Raw genomic sequence first — 10,639 nt, 5'->3', positions numbered from 1 at the left:
AGTCAGTCCTCCTGAATCTTTATTGGACAGTGGAATCACATGTTCAGTAAGGACACACACCTAACAAAAAACAGACAAAAGGCCAGGAGCATCATGGGAAATGTAGGAATAAAAAAGTCTAAAAAAAACATCCTGGATTCACGTCCACTTTAAAAGAAGTCCAGGTCGTCCGGAGCGTCCAAGTCTCTGTACTCGATGATGGACCGGGGGTCCCCCCGGACGCCCCTGAGACAGACAGAGAGAGAGAGACAGACAGACAGACAGACAGACAGAGAGAGAGAGAGAGAGAGAGAGAGAGAGAGAGAGAGAGAGAGAGAGAGATATGGGGGGGGGGGGGGGCACGTCAATATATCATATAATCAATACATATTGTGTCATCTGGTTCTCCGTCTGTCCCTCTGTCCTCTACCTGCTGTTTCGCTGTTTCCCGGGAAACCCTCCTCCTCCTAAATGGCCTCTGAAGTTGTCATAGTTACCACGGCCCGCCGCAAACTGGTTGGGGGGGTAGGGGGGTCCAGCACCTGCACACAGGTGAACACAGGAGGCTGCTGTCAGCCAACAGCTCGATCATTGATGACTGATTCTGGGTATTGACCCTTTCAGCTGACTCACTGTTAGCACTGAGCGTGTGTGTGAGCGTGTGTGTGAGCATGTGAGTGTGCGTGAGCGTGTGTCTGTGTGTCTGCGTGAGCGTGTGTGTGTGTCTGTGTGAGCGTGTGTGTGTGAGCGTGCGTCGTACCCAGGAAGCCAGGCATGGGAGGTCTAACTCCAGGTGGATATCCCAGAAGGCTTTGCTGCGGTGGTGACTGAGCAGGAAATCCTGGCACACCGGGGGGGGGGGCGGCTGGAAGACAGCGAGACCACGTCAGTCTGTCAGCTGGGACGAAAACACTGTGCTGTCCTACGTTTCCCACAATGCCTCAGTGTGTGTGTGCGTGCGTCACCTTGTGCTGGTGGTGGGAGGGGCTTGCTCTCAGGTAAGGCGGGCCTCTTGGCGTCGAGCAGGAAGTTGTTGAAGAACTCGACCTCCTGTCTGACGGCGGACACCTTGTCTCCGTGTTTGTTCAGGATGTGTTTACGCACAAACTCTGGAGCCTGAACAACAGCCAGCGTTACCACGGCAACCACACAATCAGAACACACACAAACACACACGCGCCACGCACACACAGAAAGTCAGACTCACCTTGAACTTTTTCCCGCTCAGAGGACAGAGCCACTTGTCTTTACTGAGCTCCTGAGTGTTGGCTGACAGGAACTTCTCCACCTGGACACACACACACACACACACACACACACACACACAACGTTACAGACAGCTAGAGACAGGTGAGGACAGGTGCAGACAGACAGGTGTCTTGCCTCTTGCTCCGGGTCTTTCCTTCCCAGCTTGGCAGCGTCTTCTTCACTCAGAGTCTCTGAAGGAGAAAGCAGAGGAGCCAGACGCTCCTCACACATCCTCTGATGTTCACTCACTGTCCAATCAGAGCACAGCGCTGGATTACACACATGCTGACATCATCATCATCATCAAACTGCATGTGTACATGAACGTGTCGATGAAGACGCTCATGTCCTTAAACAGAGTCTGAGGCTCACAGTGGTGCTTTGAGCTACATGCTAACATCAGCATGCTAATACGCTCACAATAATACTAACATGCTGATGTTAGCACCACCACAGTATACCATGTTAGCATGCTACCTTTAGCATGCTAACACGCTCACAATGACAATGCTAACATGCTGATGTTAGCATGCTGATGTCAGCACCGCCTCAGTTTGTCATGTTAGCATGCTAACATTAGCAAGCGAGGTCCAGCTGAGGCTGATGGGATGTGACTGTCACACGAGCTGATGGTGAGCCGTCAGTCCACATCCTGAGGAGACGTCTCAGTCTGAACAATGTGATGGACAGACAAACAGGACGTGCAGTGCCTCTGCGTGTGCGTGTGTGTGTTTGTGTGTTGTTTGTTTGTGCGTGCGTGCGTGTGTGCGTACCTTCGGCTGCAGTGATCTTGGCCACAGGTAGGGGTCCTCGTACGTGGACCAGTCCACAGCGATGGGGCATCTCGTCCTCTGCAGGATACTCACAGAAGTTATAATAATCTACAGAGTGAACCAGACGCAGGTAGAGCAGCAGTCTGTCCAGCACCTGAGCACACGCACACGCACACACACACACACACAGATTAATAACAATACACACACACACACACACACACAGAGATTAATAACAATACACACACACAAACTGTAACCACCACAGTCAAAGCAGACTGAGCCCCTCCCACCTTCAGCAGCTTGTCGTCTGTCTCCACGGTAACGTCAGAGGAGGAGGCGGGGTCTTTGCTGTCGCCTGCATCATCACCGTTACCCCCCGACGCACCTGTGAGCTCCTCCTCCTCAGCGCTCACCTCCTCTATCAGGTAATCTGTGATGTTCTTCAGGACAGGGTTGGTCTCCATCTGCAACACACACACATGCACAGAGACAGACAGACAGACAGACACACACACACTTTTGAACTTCATCCATCAACACTGCTCGTCTTCAGTGTGTCAGTGAGAAGCCATCTGGCTGTGAGGACGTGGTGGACGCGGTGGACGTGGTCTACCTGTCCGGCCCACAGCTCCCCCCTCTGGTCCAGGCTGTGGACGAGCCGGGCGGACAGACGGATGTCGTTCCTCACCACCGGCCTGTGGTGAGTCAGACCGTTGACGGTGCGGACGCGCCGGCACAGGTCTCTGTTGACCACCGGAGACAGTTCACAGTCCCTGAGCTGAGACAGACGAGAGGGACGTCAGCTTGTCTCTGCGTGTGTGTCTCTGTGTGTCTGTGTGTCTGTGTCTCACCCTGATGTTCTGCAGGTTCCAGCATGTCTCCTTGATGTTCACACTGCGGTCAAAGGTCACCCAGCAGCGCCTGAAGAACCTGAGGACACAGAGCAGAGCTGCTGGTTCGTCCACAGTTTGCAGAGGCCCGTCCTCGTCCAGGTAACAGTGCAGGTGCATTACTGACGTGTTTAGAGCATCTCACCTCCTCTCAGGCTGAGGGTCTGACAGCGCCACCCGCAGGAAGCCGGGATACCTGCGACACAACTGAAACAGGCTTGTGTTAGTACAGGTGTGCGTGTGCGTGTGTGTGTGTGCGTGTGTGTGTGTGTGTGCTCACAGCTGTGATCTCCTCCTTCGACACCTCCGGCGGGATGCTTCTGATGAACAAGGAGGTGGTGAGGTGGAGGGGGCGGGGCTTGGCTGGAACCTCCTTCTCTCTGTCCTTCCCTCGCTCTTTCCGACGTTCTAACACACACACACACACACACACACGCACACACACAGTCAGACGTGTCTCTGGCTGTCCACTGACCTTCCTGTAACATGTCTACGCCGTCACAGAAGACGCTCCTCCTCTTATTTGTGTGCAGAACATTTTGTTTGTCAGGAAAGTGTTTGTACCATCTTCCCCGTCCTCCTCCTCTTCCTCCTTCTCCTCCTCTTCCTCCTTCTCTCCATCAGAGTGGGAGGAGTCAGAGTCTGAGGCGCTGCCCTCGCCGCTGTCAGCTGACACGCTGCGTTTCCTCTTCCTGCCCTGAGAGGAAGGGGCGTGGTTAACCTCAGCACCATCATCGGTGTTTTACTATTCTGCCTGGCCCTGCCCTACTGCGCCGTGATTGGCTCATACTCGCTGTCTCCACGTGCCCGCGGCACCATGAACCATGAACCCCGCTGTCACCGGGTCCAAGTCCTGCAGCTGATCAGGTGACACTCGTGTCAGCAGCTAGCATCCAATCAGGACGAGCCAATCACAGCACAGTAAGGCACGAACAGGCGGAACCATCATGGTGAAAACAACAATGTGCATCAACAGCACCAACCAGAACCAGAACCGACTCACTTTCTTAGCCTTCTCCTGCTCCTCCTGCTTCCTCTCCTCCTCTTCCTCCTCCTCGTCTTTCTCCTCTCCATTCTGCTTGGCCTCCTGTTCACCGTCCTGAGGAGGAACAGAGGACATCAAGGCTTCGTGCTATGATTCAGCTCTGCAGCACACCGTCACATTGAGACAAACCAACCAATCAGAACACAGGAAGAGAGACAGAACACAGGACAGGAGGGACGCTGGACGTCAAACGGACGTTCAGACTTTCAGAGACGGTCTAAAGGACAGGCTGGACGTCACCGACCTTATCACGGGCTCTCGTCTGTCCGCCGGTCGCCTCTCCTGTCCAAGTCCCCGTGGACTCCGAGCCGGTCTGCCCGCTCGCGCCTCCTCCGCCGGGATCTCCCTGGCTCTTCTCCCCAGCTCCTCCACCGCTGCCGCTCGCCTCCCCACCGCCCACGGCGGGAGCAGACGGTACCTCCAGGACCTGCAAGTCAAAGTCTGTGCCTCCCTCCATCTTTATGACAGCTGGAGAGGGAGACAGAGAGGACAGGGTGAGACACCAGGGACAGTCTGAGGACTTCATTACCCAGAAACCACTGCAAGGTGTCAGCAGCAAACCAGATGTAAACAGAATGTCCGTTATCTCCCTGTCTCACTGCTCGTTATCGCCCTGTCTCACTGCTCGTTACATCCTGTCTCACTGCTCATTACATCCTGTCTCACTGCTCGTCATCGCCCTGTCTCACTGCTCCTTATCTCTCTGTCTCACTGCTCATGACATCCTGTCTCACCACCATCTGTCTGTCTCTACCTGCGTCCAGTAGCTTGATGATGGCAGGGGCGTGGTCCATGTCCAGCGACACGTTGTCCAGCCAGTTGTTGTCCAGCAGGAAGAGGAAGACGCCCAGCCGGGTTTTGAGGGCGGCCAGAGACTCCGCCTTCCTCGCCGTGATGTCATCGGGGTGGTACTTGGAGCGAAACCACTCCTGGTCTTTGTGCTGGAGGAAGAAGTCCTGCAGCTGCTGCCGCCTGAAGTCCAGTTTGTACTGATTGTAACGCTTCACCGACTCCGTCTCGTCGACGCTGTCCTCCATGTTCAAGAGGAACTCCTGCACAGACACACAAACCGCTTCACCATCGCTTCACCGCACAACACACACCAAGCTCCGCCGCCACGGGGGGCTGACTCACCTTAAAGCTCCTCATGGTGGGAGGACCAGGAGGAGGAAGATCTGGATCCACCAGCCCCAACCTGAAGGAGACATTAGGAGGTAAATAATCAGTCGCCTCTTGAGGGGGGGGGGGGTTCACGCTGCGCTCACCTGCCCTGCAGCGGGTGACCTCCATGGTGTGGGTGAAGGTGGGGGAGGTCGGGGTGCCAGCCCTGAGGCCCCGCCGTGGGAAACGGAGCCCCGCCTCCTCCGTACGGCAGGTCGTAGCGGTACGGCTCCCCCCGGTGGTCGTCCCTGGAAAATGCAGACATGGATGACGGAACGAACGCTGGTGTCGGACCATGAGCGCGGTCACATGACACACACTCACCAGTCTCTCCTCATGCGTTTGTGCTGAGGACTGATGTGTCTGGGCGGAGAAAATCTCTCTCTGCGACCACGATCATAGTCCCTCCTCCTGTCCCTGCCGCGGTCCCAGTCCCTGAACACACACACACACACACACACACACACACACAGACTTCATTCAACCTTTATGTAAAATCTGGACGAATCATTGACGATCATTTCCAGTGATGTCAGAAAACAAACAAGAACAGAAGACAACAACTGTCGGACTCAGTAAGCTACTTCATACTGAGCCGTTTGTGTCCTAATGTCCACATTTTTGTGTCAGTTTAACATGAGACGGACACTCTGAGTCTGTCCACACTGAGTCCATCCAGAGTCTGTCCACACTGAGACAACACGTGCTCTGAGCGACACAAACTGTAAGTTTTAAAATCTCAGTCTGCTTTCTCCTCCTCACTCCTCCTCCCTAACAGCAGAGGAGGTGCAGGCCTGCACACTGATTGGTTTACAGAGGCCATGAGGGCCAGCAGCTGACCCAGGTTACAGCAGGACGCGTCACAGTACGATGTGTGTGTGTGCGCTCAGGTGTACGTACCTGTCGGGCCAGTCGTCCCTCCTCCTCTCCTCCCTCTCTCTGGATCGCTCCATGTCGCTCCTCTCTCTCCTGAACTTGTCCCGCCTCCTCCTGTCGAACTCGTCATCGCTGTCTCCCATTGGACTGAAAACACACAGACTGTTTTGAACACCTGAGCGCTGAGGCTGGATCCCTCGGGACCAGCGTGGTGGTCGGTGTCTCACACCTGAGCACGCGGACAGCAGGAGCTGGGAATCGAACCCCTGCTACAGCTTTGACGAACCAGCAGGTGTCGCTGTGTCCGCGGAGCTTCAAGCCCCGAAGCTTCCAGTCTTTTTCAGCTCAAATAGAAAGAAAATCCCGAAGGTTCATGAGGCCAAACGCTCATTAAATTTCTTAGCTTGATGGATTTCAACATGTTTTTCTAGAATCCTGATTTATCGACCAAAGAAAACAAAGTTGTCAAACGTAACATGTTGAAACACGCTAACAGCACCGTTAACCACTGCTGCGGCTGTTAGCTTCATTAGCATTAGCTCCTTAACTGACTTCACTCTCAGACAAACATAAAAAACATGACGCGCCTTCAGGTTCAGTCGGGCAGCAGGAACGACCCTCACAGTTATCAGTGAGCTAAGGCTAAAGCTAGCGTTAGCACACAGCCGGAGCTTACAACTGCTAATTAGCTGGTTAGCATCAGAGCTAGCAGAGCGTGATCACGCAGGCGCAGCTCGGGCTCATATTCGCCTCAGTCAGTGTTCGTGCTGCTTTACGTAAAAACAAACATTAGTCACGTGTTTACAGAGAGGTTTTTACCTGCGATCCGCCGCTAAAAGACACCAAGAACAAAGCTCGTCAGCTAACAACACAACTGTCCTGCCGCCAGTCCCAGATCACAATGAACCAACGACACTTCCGGTCGTCTCTATTTCCGGTCAGGTTTCTCAGTTTACAGCCACCTGGAGGTCAGGAGGGAAACAACAGGTACAGGTATTTTCTCCATCAACCAGTGGCGACATCTGAATTGAAGCAGGTCGAATCAGAGTTTAGTCTTTGTATGTTTCTTTGCACCGACAGTGTTTTACGTCATCAGGTTGCCTTGAGTGTAAACGTCACGTGATGAATTATGGGCTGACTGGATTAGAGGCAGGATTAAGTTTTCCTTCAGCAGGTAACTGAGCGGAGAAGAAGCCTTGGAGTCACGTTGGCCTCACACCGACAAAGTGTTATTAACCTGATGAATTCCTTCATCGCCTCCTTCATCCCTTTTTAAAATGTATTTAAAGGTAAAAATGAGCTATTGTATAATTTGGCAAAGTCAGACTGACTCAACACTTTGTTTTTGTCTCTGCTCCATGAGATCCAGCACAGCTCCGGTGTCTCAGCCTGAAGACCTCCGGGGACAGAGCCCAGAGTCAGTCCAGGACACGGTCCCAGCGGAGACCTGCAGGACGATGGAGAACCAGGACCCGGACCTGCGGCAGGCTCACGCTCTGACACCGCCGACGCTCAGGTCCCTCTGCTGTCAGAGACCAGGTCCTGAAGGGTTTGTGTTCGCCTGCTTCTGCTTCGACTCGTTCAGCGTTTCCTGGTTTCACGTTGGAGAAACTCACCTGAGCGGATTCTGCTGTTTGTCCTGTGAGAACACAGAACGCATCAGGTGGGAGCGGCAGGACAAATAGCAGCTCTGCTTCAGGTGAGTTTTGCCTCGGCAGTGGACGAAGAGGCCGATTACAGTCGACGGAGGAACCGAAGCCGAGCGGCCCAGAAGTGATTTTGATTGGTCGGACGGGCAGGTGTGACAGAAAGCAATAACTGAGGTTTGACAGCTGCCCGCGAGATCTTCTGGATGAATGTTTGTAGGTATGAAGCAGGATTTAAGCTCCACCTCCACCTGCAGAATGATGAAGCACTCAGTGACGCGAAGATGAAGGTCACACTCAGTAACTGAGAACAAATCCAACGAATCCAGAATCCTTTATGGTGCTTTTTAATTTCTACTTTCTTTGGAGTCGGTGAGACAAACGCGTCAAACGGCGGCCAGGACGATTTCACCGAGCTTGATGCAAGGCTAACAGTTAGCATATTGTTAGCTGGCTACATTATTTAGTGGAGTTCAGGCTGTTCAGGCTAACGTTAGCGGCTCTGCCACCATCTTTATTAGATCATTGGATAAATCAAAGAGCCAGTGTTTTAAAAATGACTGTGAAGGTCGTGAAATCTCAATCTGGAATAATCATTAAAGCAAAGCTAGTCATAGAACAGCAGAGTCCAGCAGGTGGTTCAGGTTCAGGTGCTGCTGACAAGTTTACTGTGAAGTCCTCTGATTGGCTGGTCGTCTGGAGGGGGCGGGGCCAGAGGCCTGGGGAGAAGAACATCAGAAAATGTTGCTGCTGATCTGATAAATGCTAACACCAACACGTGGGCCTGTTTCTGAACCAGTAAGACGACAGGAACGATTAAAGCCGCTCAGCTGTTCTACTGATGTTCCCGTCAGAACGGTTCTTCAGCCCGAACCTGTTTCCATGGAGTCAAAGTGTCTCCAGTCTAGTCTGCTGGATCAGCTGTTAGCTCATCCTGTTAGCATTAACTTAAGATCATGGAGCCTCTCAGTCTTCTTCTCTGGTTTCTCAGTGGACTTCTGGAGGTCTATTCTGATTGGACATCAGAGATAATGATCTCCTCAGGAAGTGATGTCACATTGAATGACGTGTACCTGTCTCTGCTCACCTGTCCTCCTCCTCCTCCTCCTCCTCCTCCTCTTCTTCCTCGTCCAGAGAAGACGGTGGTCAGTCCGTTGTGTGCGGGGACATGTCTGAGGCTACGTGTCCTCGAGTCTTTCAGCTCTGACAGGAGCTCGGGGCTGGACAGGGACAAACGGGCTGGACACAAACAGACAGACAACTTAATAAATATCAGATTCAGTTTGTCTCTACTGAAGTAACATCACCATGACGACGCCAGCTCACCTGGTCTGCTGTCGAAGCACAGAGAAGACGAAGACGAAGAGGATGAGGATGAGGAGAATGGGGCGGGACTGAAGGGGGAGGGCAGAGGGGAGGAAGAGGAGGACGAGGGAGACGAGGACTCACTGACGTCTCTGTGAGACTGAAATTTGTTCAGACACTCTGGAAACAAAGAGACATGGATGAGACAGACGATGGGAGAGACGAGGAGACAAAGACTGACGAGGACAGAATGAGTCCTGGACCCCAAGCAGTCCTCCAGACCACCAGATGGGCACAAAAACACTGCAGGTGTGTTCTCTATAGTTGTCTTACGTCTGTCTGTGGTTGTCTTACGTCTGTCTGTGGTTGTCTTATGTCTCTTTGTGGTTGTCTTATGTCTGTCTGTAGTTGTCTTACGTCTGTCTGTGGTTGTCTGATGTCTTTCTGTGGTTGTCTTATGTCTCTTTGTGGTTGTCTTATGTCTGTCTGTAGTTGTCTTACGTCTGTCTGTGGTTGTCTTACGTCTGTCTGTGGTTGTCTTATGTCTGTCTGTAGTTGTCTCACGTCTGTCTGTAGTTGTCTTACGTCTCTTTGTGGTTGTCTTCTGTCTGTCTGTGGTTGTCTTATGTCTGTCTGTAGTTGTCTCACGTCTGTCTGTAGTTGTCTGATGTCTTTCTGTGGTTGTCTTATGTCTCTTTGTGGTTGTCTTATGTCTGTCTGTAGTTGTCTTATGTCTGTCTGTAGTTGTCTTACGTCTGTCTGTGGTTGTCTGATGTCTTTCTGTGGTTGTCTTATGTCTCTTTGTGGTTGTCTTATGTCTGTCTGTAGTTGTCTTATGTCTGTCTGTAGTTGTCTCACGTCTGTCTGTAGTTGTCTTACGTCTCTTTGTGGTTGTCTTCTGTCTGTCTGTGGTTGTCTTATGTCTCTTTGTGGTTGTCTCACGTCTGTCTGTAGTTGTCTCACATCTGTCTGTAGTTGTCTTACGTCTCTTTGTGGTCGTCTTACGTCTGTCTGTGGTTGTCTTATGTCTGTCTGTAGTTGTCTTATGTCTCTTTGTGGTTGTCTTCTGTCTGTCTGTAGTTGTCTTACGTCTCTTTGTGGTTGTCTTCTGTCTGTAGTCGTCCTCTGTCTTTTTGTGGTCTTTTGAAGAAGACTTTTCACCTTGTAGAAACTCTGCTTGCAGCTCAGGACTTTGCAGACTCAGACGAGGAAGAGGAGGCGGACACGATGAAGAGCAGAGGAGCTGGGTTTCCGGTGCAGCTGTCAGTGAGGTGGGTGATGATGACGAAGGTGGTGATGAAGGCTTCATGACGTATGTCTGCGGGGGAGGAGCTTTGAAGAGATTTCAGGTGTTAGCAGCAGTCAGGTGTGTCTGCTGAATGCTAACTGTCCACCAGCGGCTCTGAGTCTGTGCTGCTCAGTCCTGATACAAATACTCATTAGAACTACTTCAAGTGCAGTACTCCAGTAAATGTACTTCAACATGTCCTCGTGGACATCAGTGACCTCCAGTGACAGACGTCTGATGACAGACACACCTGTGTGTCACCTGATCCAGTCACCTGTCCCACTGAAGGGAAGGGAAGCTCCCAGTTCTCCCAGTTTGTACTCACTGACTGGTGCGAAGCTGCAGCTCCTCGGCTCGTCTGCGACGCGGTGACAGCTCAGAGACGACTTCCTGCGGCCGGGACAAAGTCTGTGCAGCTCTGCCTC

The 10,639-nt window shown here is 52.4% G+C and overlaps 2 protein-coding genes across 3 annotated transcripts; both read right to left on the bottom strand.

Moving 5' to 3' along the window:
• Positions 1-6: 6 nt before the first annotated feature.
• Positions 7-6,902, bottom strand: LOC143316879 (serrate RNA effector molecule homolog). The gene is made up of 21 exons (XM_076724651.1): positions 6,795-6,902; positions 6,000-6,122; positions 5,424-5,534; positions 5,204-5,347; positions 5,073-5,133; positions 4,693-4,990; positions 4,183-4,406; positions 3,897-3,992; positions 3,458-3,590; positions 3,174-3,301; positions 3,039-3,100; positions 2,855-2,933; positions 2,617-2,781; positions 2,294-2,467; positions 2,001-2,154; positions 1,363-1,475; positions 1,187-1,267; positions 945-1,095; positions 740-844; positions 410-521; positions 7-225 (listed from the first exon to the last, which is right to left on the bottom strand). Exons 2-21 carry the CDS (start codon positions 6,116-6,118, stop codon positions 150-152), a joined length of 2,586 nt encoding a protein of 861 aa, XP_076580766.1. The 5' UTR covers positions 6,119-6,122; positions 6,795-6,902; the 3' UTR covers positions 7-149.
• Positions 6,903-7,316: 414 nt separating this feature from the next.
• On the bottom strand, positions 7,317-10,629 carry LOC143316882 (uncharacterized). 2 transcript variants are annotated; one of them, XM_076724656.1, is made up of 4 exons: positions 10,540-10,629; positions 8,948-10,258; positions 8,709-8,860; positions 7,317-8,340 (listed from the first exon to the last, which is right to left on the bottom strand). In XM_076724656.1, the coding sequence occupies exons 2-4, from the start codon at positions 10,233-10,235 to the stop codon at positions 8,287-8,289; spliced, it is 1,494 nt and encodes a 497-aa protein (XP_076580771.1). In that variant the 5' UTR covers positions 10,236-10,258; positions 10,540-10,629; the 3' UTR covers positions 7,317-8,286. The 2 variants fall into 2 exon arrangements, with proteins under 2 accessions (XP_076580771.1, XP_076580772.1); XM_076724657.1 differs by having other exon boundaries at positions 8,948-9,106; positions 10,088-10,591.
• Between the last annotated feature and the right edge of the window lie 10 nt (positions 10,630-10,639).

This window comes from Chaetodon auriga, chromosome 24, assembly GCF_051107435.1.
Source record: "Chaetodon auriga isolate fChaAug3 chromosome 24, fChaAug3.hap1, whole genome shotgun sequence".
In the NCBI taxonomy this organism is placed as follows: domain Eukaryota; kingdom Metazoa; phylum Chordata; class Actinopteri; order Chaetodontiformes; family Chaetodontidae; genus Chaetodon; species Chaetodon auriga.
This window is presented reverse-complemented; position numbering and strand designations above follow the sequence as displayed.